General features: G+C 37.7%; 1 protein-coding gene across 3 annotated transcripts in view; it reads left to right on the top strand.

The window, feature by feature from the left end:
• Positions 1–16,314, top strand: part of CDK5RAP2 (CDK5 regulatory subunit associated protein 2) — an 83,207-nt gene that overhangs the window by 7,370 nt on the left and 59,523 nt on the right. The window contains exons 1-9 of one of the 3 annotated variants that reach the window (XM_040607751.1): positions 2,563–2,635; positions 4,232–4,272; positions 4,860–4,927; positions 5,046–5,197; positions 7,231–7,393; positions 8,792–8,845; positions 9,273–9,392; positions 10,000–10,092; positions 11,804–12,022. In XM_040607751.1, the coding sequence (XP_040463685.1) occupies positions 4,239–4,272; positions 4,860–4,927; positions 5,046–5,197; positions 7,231–7,393; positions 8,792–8,845; positions 9,273–9,392; positions 10,000–10,092; positions 11,804–12,022 (903 nt within the window). In that variant the 5' untranslated portion in view covers positions 2,563–2,635; positions 4,232–4,238. The other 2 variants (XM_040607749.1, XM_040607752.1) reach the window with 2 other exon arrangements.

Here is a 16,314-nt window from a genome sequence, read left to right on the forward strand (position 1 = left end):
AGTTACTCTGCTTTTTACTACCTGGCAGCTCAGTTTGCCCCTCTATTCTTTCCTGGGTTTATCAGATGTCAGTACAGCTGCTTGAAGGTTGTTGGGGCACTCCAGCTCGGAGTTGCTTCCTGTGAAGTTGTATTAGGGTTGTGTATAGCTTCCACTTCTGCTGTAAATTGAAAGAGTGTGTATTTGTATAGGATTCAGGAAACCTGTTAGGTTCCTTTGTTGGTTTGTAGAAGAAACCGGTACCTTTCTAAGTTGGAAGAAGGATTTCAGTTGAGTGGCATGTCTTGCATCTTTATGATCTTTATTAGGTCATGGTTGCGGACGGTGGTAACCATTTCTTAGACCTTTTCGTGATGCCTGCATTCTAGAAGGGAAAAGGAGTCATTTTGGTTACACAGTAGCATGTTATTTAAAACAGATGCTTCCATCAGGTCTCTTTTCTGTAATAATATGGAAACTTAAGTCTCCCTTGATGCTTGTTGCAGTAGTGCAGTACATGAATTAATGTTTAGCTATGTCATGGTTTCAGCTGAATATTTCTAATTGGTCTTCTGTCCTGGTCTTCTGCACAGGTGTTGGTCTTGTAATTGCTAATGTATTTAAATGGTATCTGTCAGCTTGCAGGCCAAGTGTCTTTTGTGCGATGTGTGCTTATGTCATGAGTAGTTTTCTCAGGCTATAACAAAATGATTTTAAGATTATTAAAAGCATCAATAGTTGATGGAATCAGTTTTTTAAAATAAAAAGAAAGGTATGTCATAGCTTAAAGAAAAACCATGCATGGAAGCCCTAGAAACTCCCAAGTTTATGTGCAGTACTCCCTGTTACAGTAAAGTGTGTGTGCACGTGTGTGTAGGGGATGTGTATTGCTTGGATACAATGGTCCTAAATGCTTTTTCAGGTTTTTGAAAGTCTTGAACCTTACATAATATGTCTGTTGAGTTAAAATGTCTCTATGCTATTCTTAGCCCAATGATACTTTATATTAGGTGGTCCAAATAAAAGTAATCTACACATTGCCAATAACTTTTGGGTTGGGTGACCTTTGCATTCTCTCCAGACACTTACATTCTTTTGTCCTAGAACATTGAGCTGAAAGTTGAGATAGAAAGTCTGAAGCATGATCTGCAGGAGAGAGAGAAACTACTCATCAAAGCCTCGTAAGTACCAACATATTTCTTAATGTCTGTTACCTAGGATTTCAAAGATTTTGCTTCTATTTTTTTTTCCCTAATGTTTTAGGAATATCAGGATCCCAAAGTAGTATTTTAAGGGCATTATCTAGAAATTGCTTCATTCGTTACAGAAGTGGTATGTATGCACAATGATGTTAACGTACTTGCACTGTCCAGTGTAACTTTGATATTATCCTTCGATCTTCTGTATTTTTCAGGTAAATTACTGTAATTGGGAATGGTTTAGCATTACTATTGTAGAAGTTTAGTTAAGAGCTTAATTGTCTCAAGAGGTGAAGAGGTGGACTTTTGTTTTTTTTACAGCACTGGATTGAGATGATGTGGCACAAAACATTTCTTGGTAGGGCTGAAGAAGCAGTTCAGAACTAACCTAGACTGAATCTTGTGTTTTTCATGATATAAAAATGAATATACTTTAAATTTCTGCTTTCCTGTTAGAACCTCTTTTCTAAATCACTGTTACTTACTTTGAAATTACATAGTGCTACATTGTTTTATGGTATGGGCAAGATGGAGTATGCTTTGCGGGGGGAATGGAATGACTGTAGGGCTGGCAGTAGCCTGTTAAACTGCTTCCTTTTAGGTGTCTGGTTCAGAACTAACCCAGGTTGGCAATGAATGACAGTTACTGACTGCTACATGGCCTCAGTTTCAATGGCATTTTGTGTGGCATACACACGTGGCACTGAATTGTTACCAGTTAGCCTTTTCTCAGTAATTCAGAGAGGCCTAGGTTCAGGTAGATTCTGAGAACCAGATTAATTTTTGTTTGGTCTCTCCAGGTAGCCGTCATAGAGTATTGCTGGACTTTGAATGGACCCTTGTGCAAGTTCATAATACAAAGCAAAATTTGGGGGGAAATCATAAACAAGTGGTCATCCTTTGTTTAGTAAGGAAACGCTAGCTGTTCTTTTCTTACAAGGTATTGACAATTACTGAAAAGGCAATGGGAGAGATCTCAGCAGTTGTGTATCTTCAGTTTGTTCTCCAGTGTTGCTTTCTTTAGAAAATACAACTCTACCAAAGGCTTGATACTATATTTGGAAGCTTTAAAAATATGAAGGCTATATTACACTTTTTCATCATACGTATGATGTGCTTGCTTATCCGCTGTGACAAGGCTTTGTGGAACTCTCAGACTATACCACTGCAATTGCTATGTAGTGTGTAGATGTTCTTATTTAACCTTAAAGTGACAAGCAGGCACAGATAATGTGGAAGACACTTGTTTGTGCTTAATCTGTCAGCTACTAGCACTTTTAGTTTTTGCACTTTGATATGCAATGGGATTTCTGTCTATATTATGGTCTTTCAGTAAGGCAGTTGAAAGCTTGGCCCAGGGTGGTGATGCTGAAATACAGCGGGTAAAAGAAGAGGCACAAAAGAAGATGCAAGAAATGGAAGAAATCCTGACTAGCAGAATTAACTCTCTGGAAGAGGTGAGTGGCTGAAACTGAAGGAATAGTTAGAAATCAGTACTGTCTTTGTACTGTTGTCTGAGATTTGATACTGTGGTCTACCTGTATCTACCTGATGCTTACATGTGAAAATTGTAGAAAACAATTTTCAAACTTGTTTAACCTTTCCTGAAAAGTAGCCAGTACAAAACCAGAAAAAAATCCCAAAACACAACCCCCCAAAAACCAATGGAAAGGAAGGTGTTTTTAGCTGCTTTTGAAGTGTCAAATTTGAGGGTAGCAGTTCTTTAGGAAATTTGTACCTGTTGGTGCTGTTTAGGTACATTCAGAACAAACCTCTGATTCCTGAATTCCAGTGTGAGGAGGCTACATTTTCAGAACTGCAGTGTTTGTTTAGAGGAAGAGGGGCTGGATTTTGAATGCTTTTACTGATAAGGTCTCAGCTTCATAAGTAGCTGAAACCACTCTGTGAGTGCTCCTGTCACTTCCATCTTTATATGGGACCTCAGTATTGTGGTGTAAATCTGAGATTCTGTGGCTTTCTGTGTCTCCGCTCGCGTGTGTTCATTACAGGCTGAGAGAGGTCACCTCCTTCTGCGCAGGTGAACCAGTGGGCACTTCCCTCCCTTCTGCCTGCATGCCTTATGCTCTGTGGTTAGACTGACCTTTATCTGCCAAGTATTGTTGGCTTCTGCTGTCACTATATCACCTTTTTATGTAACGTTCTTCTGTTCCACAGGGTTATTCTTAACAATATCTTTTTTTTAATGCCTTGCTGTTTGTGGTTGAGACAGTTTATTCCTGTATTTATTGTTGAGCCATTGCTGATACCTTTACAGGGGAATTGTTTCACATTCTCCTCATTTTGTAGTGTAAAGGCAAAAACATAAATTTCTTTGTATGAATAACATGCTTCCTCAGAAGCAAGAAATTCGGTTTCTTGTAAAGAACAAATTTGATATTGAATGGTCTGTGCTGGAAATGTTTGTGTCAGATTCTAGAGATACATAAGCTGATGATTGTTTAGCATCGTTGACTGCATACACTTACCTGGAGGTGTGGGATTTTGTAGCTGTGTTTGTGAGGGGGATAAACATCTGGTGCTCTTCCTGTAAGTAAATAGAAACAGCACAGGTGTGTATATTCCAATATTTGCTTTCCCATCCCTAAAGAGTGAATTGGTCATGGAAAGTATTGGTAGCAATCTCCCCGTGGTATTTTCTATCAGGATGATTTAGCAGTATTCACAAAGCAGTGAGCTCCTTCAGGGGGGAGGAGGGGGTTAATCTCCATGACCTTTTTTCAGTTTAGTGGAACTGAATTTCTCAAAGTGTTCTTCGTGCTATTGGATGGGTAGTGAAGTTCTGAAATCACTTGCTCTGTACCGAAACAGCCAGTCAGACTGGTGTTTCCCAGATCTCACAGGCAGAAGGGTAAATATTCTAATCTACTGGTGATACAGCATTTTCTGTAGCCTGAAGACAGTGTTGGCCTCTGCTAATTTTATTATTCTGATGAATGTAAACACTGCAGAGTAGTAGTAGTCACTCGTTTACATAGCACTGTTATAATTGTATAGATCCAGGTAATGTTAACAACGATTAATTTCCTTCACAGTTTTTGAATGAAAGATGAATGCTGGCAGAACTGCTCTTCAGGTCAGGAGTTGAGTGGAGAAGGACCTTTTCCTCACCTTCCCCCAAAGAGATGTGCTTTTTGGTATAGACTGGGAGGAGAGAGTATAACATCCTTGTTATACTGCAAGGATGCTTTTATTTTGTAGAAATAAAAATTCAGTGAGCACAGCAGGGAGGCTTACAACATAAAAATAAACATCTGAAACAAATCTGATATAGTCTATGACAGATGTAGTTTTTTTATCTTGGTGTTCCCCATCTTCATGAGTTGAGTCTCATAGAGGAAGTTGCCTGTAATTGCTGAGCGTTGTCTCTGTTTCTGTTGCTGTTCAAGGGAAAAATATCTGGTTCATACTTCATCAATTCTTGCAAAATATTATAAATTATGTTGGGAAGAGTTCCAGTTAGTTACAACAAGCCTGTGAATATTAATTTCATCTCTGAATAAAAAAGCCTTTTAACCTATTCAATTTAAGACAGTGGAACAAAGCCAAATTATCACAGCTAAGGCTAAAGGCATGGCATGGGGGCACTTTCATTTCCAGTTCTGCTGTTGCTTAGGGTATTTGTTTTATTTCTTTGAAACTGTCCTCCTTTATGCACCACAGAAAATGGATTAATGTTGAAAATGCGGACACAGAGTTTGGAAGCATCTGCAAAGCGCTTGAACTACTTGGTAAAAGTTGCTAAATTAAGCATACCAACATATGTTTGTTAGAAGAAGCTTCAATACATGAAAAATGTTGAGAGTATTTTGTTCTTATAGGCATCAGGATTGTGTGTTTTAATTACAGAATCTTAAAGCTGTCCAAGATGAAGTGGAAAAAGCCACTGCAATGACAGAGAAGGAGAAAGCTCTGAGAATAGCTGCTGAGCAGAAACTTTCTTCAATTATGAATGGCCCTGGAAAGGATGTGGATATGATTACAGAAGCTGAGAAAGACAGGTCAGAACTCTTGGCAGTGATGTTTCGAACTACTGGAATTCTTTATTGTTGAAGTGTGAAGAGTTGGAATGGATAGAGGTCTTAACAGTTTGATCCTACCCTCAGGTACATGAGAGCATTACTGGCCGTCTTACCTATTCGGCTCTTAAATGAATAGCAACACGGCAACCAATTTATGTGCTCCATGATAGCAAAATCATCTTTAAAAGTTGTCTGAAAAGTATGCATGTGACATGAGCACATCCTACTTTACAGCATCTGTAACTTTGCTGGTTTACCCCCTGCTTGCTGCTGTCTCGAACCATTGCTGAGTAGAGCTGGTCTCTGCCATCTGTGTTCACTTACTGCTTTCATGGCATCTATGTGCTCTTCAGTCCCAGTGATGTATCTCTTGAGGTTGGTAAATCTAATGGGAAGAGAAACAGTGTGTTTCGACTTCATGGTTTTGATTGTGCTTTGCAAAGCACTGGCTTTGCTTTTTTTGGCAGGTAATGGGAAAGGTGTGTGGGTTGTTCTGTAACTAGGTGGGGAAAATGTATAAACTCAAATCTTAATACTTTGGGGCGCACTTTTTTTTCCCTGATATGTAGGATAAAATACATGCCTGGCAAGCCTTCTAGTAAAGCTTAGTTAGTTTGGGGATGTGAGTCTGGAGAGGAGATCAAAAGATTGTTATGATTCCTTATGCTTTGGATTATCCTTTCCTGTCCATTTGTGACTGAACCCTGCAGGCAGCTACACTGTAACTGCATAATTGCCAGCCTGGTAACAGAAAGTTCTGTTGGCTGGAGGCTTTCATCTCATGGGTTTTGTGTTATGGTAGGACCAAAGCAAGGTTTACAGTGTTTTCCAGACAGTTTTTGTAAAAGCATACAGATTGAAAACTGCAAATCTGAAATCTACAGTGGCATAAAATTAGGAAACTGTGTTAATAAGTTTTGCTACAGCACTTTATGTGCCATGATAGTAATTACAACCTGGCTCTCATGTTCTCTCTTTCCTGCCTTCCTCTTTCTGTTAGTCATCTGTGTGAACACAGTTGCTCTCCTGAGTGACTTGAGCTGGGAAGGAGTTATAAAACCAGTTTCTTTCAGAGGTACTTTAGCCGTCACCTCTATAGCTTGTGTGAAAAGAGTTCCTAAGGTGCTGAAACAAATTGTCAGGATTGGACCACTGAAGGGAAAGCTGTGTGGAGAGTGATGAAGAATGTCTTCCCCCCTCCCTGCTTCTTTGCCCTTCCTCTTGGGATCCAGTGTTAGCAGGATCTTCTATAATTACATGCTGGTAGATCAGTGTAAGTGTTCACAGGACCAGAAAAACATAGTGCTAATGGAAGAAGAAAGTAATATTTGATTTACTTCAAGAAGTCAAATGTGCAATGTTTTAAACTTGTCTGGGAGTAGCACATCTGGAATTTATAGTGTATTAAAAAATACTTTTGCCATTTAGGCTACAAAATACTAAGAGAATCACAGCTGGCATCTTATGCCAGAAATTCTTCATATATAACCCTTATGTATGTCAGAAAACTCAAGCACTGTTTTTCTTTATCAGTTGGAATACTGAAAGTGTCAAGATGTGTATTGACCAAGTGCTGACCCAACTTTTTGCTTGTGTGAAACGGGAACCAGCTGAGGTACAAATATAAATGAAACTAGGTACTTGAGGGACACTTAGTGATGGCACGCTATAGTGTTATACGTGCTAAGAAGTGGAATAGATTGATAAGCTTTTTGTGCGTGCTGTGAAGGACAAAATATTGAGGTTTAAGTGCTGACATTTGAAATGGTACTGGAGGAAAATAAGAATGAGCACTTTGCAGATAGCTCAGTGCTGTTTGTTGTTTGCTTTAAAGATACAACACCTTTTCTGGTTTCTCTGGAGGGAGAAGTGGTTGTGAAAGTGTTCCCCTAAATTTTACAGTTATTGCCTGGAGTCTTCACCTAGGAAAGTTGTCTGCAACATTTACTACAATGACTGGAGAACTGGTGGCAGATGATGCAAGATTAATATTAAAAATCTTATAATTTTAGACTTATAGAGCAACTGAATCTGTCACTGAAAAGTAAAGAAGCTATAATCCAACACCTTGAAGAGGAAAAGTCTCAGAGTGGATCTTATGATGGGAACTTATCAGCAGAAAAAATCAGAGAACTTACCATTGCTTTGAGGCATGAAAAAGATAGTGAGATAGAGGTGAGGAAACTGAACAGTTGTATGTATAAATCTCATGTGGCGTAGGATTGTAAAGGTTTTGTGCATGACAGTTATGTGAGTGACAAGCCAATGTTTTAAAAATATTTTTCTCCACATTTATTCCTTCTCTCCCTCTCCTCCATTTCTTAACATTCATTGGTTTTATTGTGGCTTGATGGTCAATATTCATCCTTATTATCCATGCTTACCATTCATTCAGTGAGAGGTTGTGTTTCTCCTTGACTTTATGCCTGTATTACATATATATATACTTCAGTACAGCAATTGCATAGTATCTATAAGAAATGCTAGGTGTTAACAGATCCCTCGATAGTTGACATAACTTCTGTAGAAGTTAAGAATGAGACTTGAGAGTTTGTTTTTGGGAAGTATTTTTACTGTTAAAGTCTGGAGAAAAAGCTAGAGTAAGGAAGGTAGACGTAAAATAAATACCGCATGAAGTAAAGTGCAAGTCTACCCTTTGGCTTAACAAAAGGTGCTAAGGGTGAGTCTTTTATGTCACTTGGTTCTTAAATAGGAAGACGGATACCTGAAAGTTGAAATATAGAAACAGGTCTTAAGGCTTGTCGTCCCCCCTAAATTAAAGCTGGCAGAACTAAGAGAGTAATCATAGAAGCTGGCATACTTCTGAGAAATTTTCTTCCCTTTTTGTTTTGGAACTGAATATTGTTCAAGTACCTACACATTTCTTTTGTTTTTGTCAAGAATAGACAAGAGAACCTTCTGTGATTGGACTGAGTGGAATTAAAAGTTTTCAGTTCTGCATGGTCTTGCAATTGAATCTGTATGTGTCGGGAAAAATCACCCTGGTTTCACAATAGTACTTGTGTGTTAAGGTTAAAACAGGGTCATCTTTATTCATTTCATAGGAGGTGGACAGGACAGACTGTAGGATCGTTGCAAGATGCAGTATTGGAGAAAAAAATATCTGATGAATAACTTTGCACAAGTCTGTTTCTATGTAAGATTACTGATTAAAAAAAAATATCTGTAACCTCCCCAAGACAAAGTGCTAATTAAAGCATCTTTCTGACATAGATAAATGTCATATAAAAATGCATTTTTATTAACTCAGCAAGTACAGCTGTCCTGTCTCATGGAAAAACATGTTGTATGGGATAGCTTTTTTGTCTGTTCATTTTTCTTTTTTTTTCCCTTCTTAATTTGGACAGGCTCATACTGTGCCTGGATAGATTTGCAGAGTTCCAGGAAGTAACTGATTCAATATATTCCTGCCAAAAGGCATATGCTAAGTTGTTTCTTTCCCCGTCTCCTGCAAGGTTTTTAAGCTTATTTTGCTTCACTTTAATGTTTAATGAGTTACATTTGTGTTTAGAATGAATTTACTTGAACATAACAGCTGTTTTGTTTTTATAGGCTATTAGAATGGAGCTTAATAATGAGAGAAATTCCTTTGAAAAAAATATTCAGGTGAGTTCTAGTTTTGTTTCTGTTTCCTTGACTGCTTACAGTACATGTAGGGAACCCTTCTGTTACGCATTCGTAGATACAGAGAGGCCTTGACTCCAAAAGTAGCAAGGCAAGTCCTCTGGTAAATACTCTCTTATGTTAGATAATGGGAAGCCTTGCTTTGTTCTTGAAGCAATTTTCAGTAAGGCTCGTAAAGGCACACTCATCCTATATTGAAGCTGGTGCTCATGGCTAGCCCATGAGATTATGCTTCTTATACTATATTCCAGGCACATCTTTAAGATGATGACTTGCATTTTGGGTCTATATTTTATGTTAGTAATCTAAGTAATAAGACGCAAGAACTCTGAGAGATTGTGCTTATGAATGTGCAGTTACAGTATCTCTTAGTGGGAAGTTAATGCAACTTTCGCATAATCTAATTTAGTCACTTCAGGAAGAGCTACAAGAGCGAGAAAATGAGCTTGCTGCTGAAAAGAAGAATGGTTTGAAAAGGGATAAAACTATTCAAGGGCTAACTGTTGCATTAAAAGCAAAGGAAAAAGAGGTATGATTATGATCTTGCTTGTCTGTTAACTGTTATTGGGAGGGGAATATGTGTGTTGTGTATGTGGCAGGGGTTGACTGATGTCACTGTAACCATTAGGAGGCTTCTGGTGTGTCCTTCATCACTGCTGTCATATCTGTAAGCAGTTCTGTTTATCTAGAGTTGGGGGTTTTGAACTGGAGGAACAAGGTACTTTAACTGATACTTTCTCCCTTAAGAACTTTGAGGGGAAAATGTTTTCAGTTGCACACTGATGTTTTGGTTTTTTTTGTCAGTTCTGAGCACCACTTTAAAAGGTATGAGAAGTGTTGTATGTTGTTGAGTAAGTGGAGCTGTTGTAAGACACCAAAAATAGAAGAGGTCAATGTCAGCTCAAACCCAGATTTTGTGGAAGAATGTGAAATATTTAACTTGAGTGACAGGCAGTCTAGTGAGTGTTGTATGAGAATAAGAATTTCTTGATAGAAAATCTATTATGATATATTTGGTGTTTTCTTTAAAGTACTTGTTTTGTGTAGTTGGATGATGAGATGGGGTAGTTATTATTGAATCACCATCCCTTGGAAATAACTCTTTCTACATAGTATTCATTTTACTTTACTTAAAGAATGAGGAGCTTGGTTCTGAAATTGAAGATCTAAGAGCTTCATTGGCTAAGGCAAGAGAGGCAACTCACAAAGCACACATCCAAAAATTCAAGGTAAGAAGTGAGCAATTAGTGTGTCCCCTATCTGTGCTCCCCCTTCCCCATAATTCCACATAGTGGTAGTGCTTTGTGTCTTTCTAAGTAGAGGAATGGAAAGCAGTTGAAAATATTGTTGAAAATGTTTAATTTTTCTTACTTCAACAAAATTCCTAAATCAAATTATTTAAATGATAGCTTTAAGTAATCTGACATTTTTTTTCTTGTTTCTTGAGGTCTTTCTTCTATAACAATGGAGGATTATTAAGGGAGAAATGTGTAAAAGTAAAGTGAGTTAAAAATAAAGACACAAATAGTTGTGGAGCTACGATGATATCTACCTTTCTTTGACCTAAGAATGTTTTGGTTTTTCTTCCAAAAGTATGGTAGCAGCACAGGCTTGGTGTTAGCAGAGTTGAGCTGGATAAGAGACATTTGTTTGGATTTATTTGTGTAATAAATGAAAGTGAAACCACTATCTATAAAATAGTGGAATGTTGATTGTGAAAATGTGATTTAGTCATGCCTTCGTGTGTGGAGGAGAGAGGACTTTATGATGGTAACATGCATTATAAAGGTCTTAAAATGTAAAATGGGAGAAAGTAAGGATTTGATTCTAAAATAGATGATGTAATGTCTTGTCATTATTTCAAACTCATCTAAAACTAAGTCTGGTAAAACTAATACTGATCAGAGGCAGTGATGAATCTTCCATTATGATGTTTGTTCATCCACTTGGTCTCTTAGCTCGGCAGGAATAGAAGAGGTTGATACACTTGCCTCTGACGTACATGCAGCTGAAACTTCTGTAACAAACTCTACTGGTTTTTGGTATGGAGTCTAATAGAGTAGTAATGTTTAGTTCTCACAGAGCACCTCCATTTCTTCAAAAGCCATTTATTTCACTTAAGCCTAAATTTTAAGTGTGCTCTATTGAGGGAAGTATATCCTATTTCTCCTTTAGGTCATTTTGGCCTGTGTGTGAATCTGTGGCTTATGTTTGCTTTTTCATACTGTGAAAGTCCTGCTTTTAAATATTACTGTAATTTTAACCCTTTCATTTTAATAAAAGCTTGATTATTTTTGAAAAGGTCAAGGTTTAAAAAGTGTGCAACTAATCCCTCCTGTCCACAGAATCCATATTGCATGGTGGGTGACAGAGCAAGCCCTTCTCCTCATTACTCTGCTACTTAGCTACAAACTTGAGTTGAAGGCAGTTCTGTGTGAGTAGATCATGCTGCATAGCCCACTACTCCTTTCATCTGTTGTGAACTTGAAGGCCAGTTGTAACAGTATGTGATGGGGAAGAACACAAATCAGACTTGGTATTTCATATAAAAAATATGCCTGTGACTTGGTAACTACTTGACCTACTCTGGATTCAGACTGACCCAAAAGTAGAGTATAGTAAGAGCTTTGGGAACCAATAATAATACTACTATGATCTCATTTGCACTATGGACTCCTTTGCAGTCTAACTTTTTGTCTAATTCTTGGGCATCTAAGACTGTTACCCTGCACTGGATGTCATTGAAAGTTGTGTTACATTACACTGAAAATTCTCAGCTAATGTTCTCCCTGTTGCAAGTAACTTGTGACTTCACTGTAATTTTGCACGTTTTGAAGTACTGGAAAGAAGTGCGGGGGACTGGGTTTGGATGCAACAGCAATAAAGACTTCCAGTCCCTACAAAATACGCTTATAGAACTTGAACGCTGCTTTGTTTCAGGGTGCTGCGGATTATCAAGCTCTCTTGATGGAAAAAGAGACCCTCTTAGCAGAGCTGCGTTCGGAAAACCTTACAAAGGATGCTGAGAATCGTAAACTACAAAGGAGGATTAAAAGGACCGATCAAGAGCTAAATGATTTGAATTTAGAAAGAGAGAAAATGGAGAAGGAGCTGGATGAAGCACAACTACAGAAGAGCAGAAGTGACAAAACCATTAATGTTATTATCGCTTCTTTATTTCATTAAGTATAACAATAGTTTAGCACTTCTAGCATGTCCTTCTCTAACAAATTTAGTTTTTTAATTAAAATAACTTTTGGAAAGGTAAATATATTTGCCTAAAGCCAGTGTTCAAAATTATGTGGACAAGACAATTGAGGAAAATTCTGGCACGTGGTCTGCACAGAAAAATATTTTAGAAGAAATATAATTTTGATACTTAGGTCCTAGAAAGAATCATTAACCTTTATAAGTAATGGTTACTGTTGGTTTCAGTTTTTCTGATGAGAGAACCTGAACATGCACAACAATGTATGTTTTATATTTCTGCTGTATTTGTCTTGTTACAGGTCTATACAGTATCTTAAATTGCATTACTTTAATTATACTTTTTTCTAAGTTCTAATGCGGAACAGGAGTAAGTAGACAGTTGTTGCAATGTTAAGCCAAACTTCGCCTTGCTTTTAGCTGTCATAGCAGGGTCGCTGTAATACTTTCTGCTTGTAAAATTACCAAAGCACAGCATTAGTCGATCACAATTTAACATAAAAATGATATGCTGTATCTGTTCATTAATTTTGCTTGCTTCATACTCTGTTTAGGGTTTTTTACCTTGCTGTAGGTGTTTTGATAAGCACTTCTGCTCCCAGCATACACAGCTCATGCAACAAAGTGAATGATCAGGTTTCTTCTTTTTCTTTTTTCCTTTGGAAAAAAGATGCACCTTCTGCTGAGTGTTTGCCATAAAACATACTTCTCAACGTATGTATGTCTTGTCACATGGATTTTTCTGACGTCGTCTTACCGTTGCATTAGGGCAGTATTTGCATAACAAGAGTCCTGCCTGCATGCAAAGTCTGGTCCTTTTTCGTTAGGGATTAGCCTCCTGCTATATTAAATTACATAAAAGACTAAATGAGCTTGTCTTTATTCAGTGGATGTTTTAGTTCAATTATTAAATAAGGATCTTAATAAAGCAGGTGTACGTGGGCAATGCTGCTCCTGCAATATTGCTGAAAACCAGGAGAGGGCTGTCTTTACCTACAAACAAATAAGTTCTCCCCTTCTGCCCTCAATTTAACTTGCATTTTTGGTTGATTGTCAACTGTGGTTAGACTGCCATCACAAAGTCTCTATCTTTGGTGTGCTCTGAAATTTCTTCAGGGTGTTGAGGTTAAGGAGAGAAAACACAGATTGCTCCTGTCAGTAAAACAGCCACAAAGAACATATTTTATTGATTTAAAGTGTTTCATAGTGAACTGTCTTCCTCTATTCAGAAGTTTTTTCATCTTTCAGGGGAGCTAGAATATAATTCTGTGTAGGAAAGACAAGAAAAATAGGACTGAGTAGGGAGTTGCCAGGGTATTCAAAGTTACTTGTATTACAGAAGCCTATTTGACTCCATTATGTCCAAGTTTTTCATGTAAATGACTAGGTCCTTGGGGAAAAGCATTCCTGCCAAAAGATGAGCAGTCTTATAAAAATTATATCCCTAACCTATTTCCTACTCCTTGCAGAACAGCTGCTTCAATTTCAGAGTTGCTAGTACATTTGGATATAGCAACATCGCCTGTGAAATGTTGCCCATTAAGTAGTAGATATGTGGGAGTAAAAAATATGCTGTGATATTTTGCTCTTTGACAAATAGAAAATCACTTCAGTGATCTGTTACAAACTTTTTATGAGACAACCTTAAAAATTCTTTTCTATTTATGCGCCAAGATACCTATTTATCAGTGGGTCTATTTTGTTAGAATAAAACCAGCAAGAATGCGTGTAAACTGTAGAAAATGCCCTAAACATCAGTAATGTACTGCTGTCTTAGCTTTTAACTTGGTTACGGGGAAATTTTCAAATGCTTTTCATAAACTAATTGGGATAATCCAAATTCTTGCATGTATCAGTTTTCTAAAAAACCTTCGAGATCCAGGAAAAGTACTTCTGCCCTGTTGTAAACCCAGTTTATCTGGATGTGATCTGGGCATTGCTGTCCTGGCATGGAAGAAGGTTAAACTAATTAAGACTGCTACATGTGAGCTGATTGTCCACGTTGCAGACTGTTCTTAGTATTAGGAGTCTTCTGGGGCAATGGGTGTAGATGTTCTTGAACAATGTCCCTGCCTCAGTGTGGGCAGATGCCCTGGCGTTTTACTAAGTCAACTTTAAAAGCAAGAACTCTTTCAGTTCTGTACTTTCCAGAAGCTGCTGTTAAGCAGTAGTTCAGCATCACTTTAAGCTCTTGGAAACAAGAATCTGGAAGCGTATATTCTTTCATACAACTGACAAGGAATAAACATCAACTCTTCCTTAACATTGCTTGTGTCCACCATGGTACTGTGTCTATTAACAGATTCAGTGCTGCTTGATCGAAGAGTTTGTTCAAATTTACATGATTAAACACTTCAAGTATCCATTCTCTCTCCAGACCTAATGTAGACAATTAGAGTGTATTTACTAGGTATTCATATTTGATCAGTTGGTTGGGGAAATGCAGAATAACTCATTACACATAATTTATTTAGTTTTTCTACCTGTAGTTTAGCCTAAGAGGGAGGTTTTGGAGCTTCACAACTTAATTATTCACCTACCTGTTTCCTGTCTGACAGGGAGGGGGAGGCATCTGCTCTGGTCTTCTATATTATAGTGTTTCACATTCATTTTTCTTAGTTCAGCTGTCATTAATCATAGGAAAGTCTCTTGGGGAAAAAGGTTGGCAGAGGGAATTGCAAAGTTTATGCTCTGAGAGCTGTAGGGTACTATATTATCCTTGCAACTCGATGTATAGAAACCAATAGATTTTCTCCCAGACAATTTGAGTGGTCAATGAGTTCAAGCAAGCTGCTATAGTGATGGATAGTTTTGTGTTTTACAGAATTCTAGCTCATGCAAAGAAGATAATTTTCAGTCTCAACTTTAGCTTGTTTTGGGAAGGATTTAGGGAACCCTGCAGGCAGAAATAGTAGAGGCAGGGTATCTGCAAATTGCAAGTCTCTTGCAGGCTTTTTTTCTTTTCCCACAATTGTATGCCTTGTCAGTCCACCCCTTTCCATAAACCCAGCCGTAACATATTTTTTGCTGCTTTAAAGGCTGAGGCATGGTTTCTGTACCTGACAAGTCAAGACAACTGAGATTAGATAACAGGGGGTGTAGCACTGTTATTGCGGCAGCATCTTTTCTATCTGTGCGTGCCTGTAATCTTCTTAAAGCCGTTTATGGTTTTCATAAAGAGAAGCCACAGAGAATTGGTCACTTGAAGTTATAGGACAGGTCACAAATGTTCTTTTGAGGTTTAGTTGTCTAAACTGCTAGTTATCTGGCAGGTCACGTATTCACTTAAAGCCTCTCAGTGATGTGATGGTATAAAACCAATATAAGAATAGAGAGCTGGGGAGTGAACTTTGCAATGCAGTGAAAATCGTAACACTGCAGGTGATCCTTTGCTTCCACTTTGCATGTTGTATATGAATGGGCTTAAAGTGACCCACTTGAAGAGCTCCAAACTCGAAGCCAAAAGACTTTGCAGTTATCAGACCTTACACTCCTTCTGAAAGAGCTGTGCTACACTGCAGTTTCTATTTCTTCCTAATTATTAACTATAAATATAAACATATTTGAGAACTTGTGTATATAGGCAAAACTTGGACCTGATTCTGCAGTTCTTCAGTTTTCTTAGTCAAGCAAGTAGTTCTTTTGGTCCTGAAAAAAATTCGCTTTATTAGTTTGCAGAACTGAAGGTCTAAACTTAATCATTCTTTGAAACTGAGTAACGTTTGAGGGTTTTGGGGAGCTATTAGGGATTTCTTAGCAGAATCCTGGTAATGAAGCTAAAATTAAGCAAGTAAACCGAAAGGCATTGTAAATGACAATTTGTATTTAATGTGCAAAATAAACAGAAGTAAAACACTGAAGCAGTAAAATGATGTTAAGGATTTGATGTGAACCTGCATGAAGCAAGGTAATTAAGTCAAGGAAAGGACATAAAACAGTTTGTAAAGAGATTGCAATTAAAGTGTCACTAGTACTATTTCTTTGTACTTAGAATAAGAAACAACTATTGAATTTTAAATCCCAGTGGAGGTAAATGTAAAGTTTATAGGTGACTACCATATGTGCAAAACTATTTAAAGGGCTTATGATACTTCACAAATGGCCCTTTTTGGGAATAAATGGAAAACATTTATTTTAAGATGTAGGCTGTGTTACCTGGTTCTTTAGGTCTGAGGAGAAGTTTAGATAGTATAAAGTCTTCTGTAAGTTTTAATTGTTTAATTTTAGACGGCAGTTCCTTTGTT

This window comes from Falco naumanni, chromosome 9 (assembly GCF_017639655.2).
Source record: "Falco naumanni isolate bFalNau1 chromosome 9, bFalNau1.pat, whole genome shotgun sequence".
NCBI lineage: Eukaryota > Metazoa > Chordata > Aves > Falconiformes > Falconidae > Falco > Falco naumanni.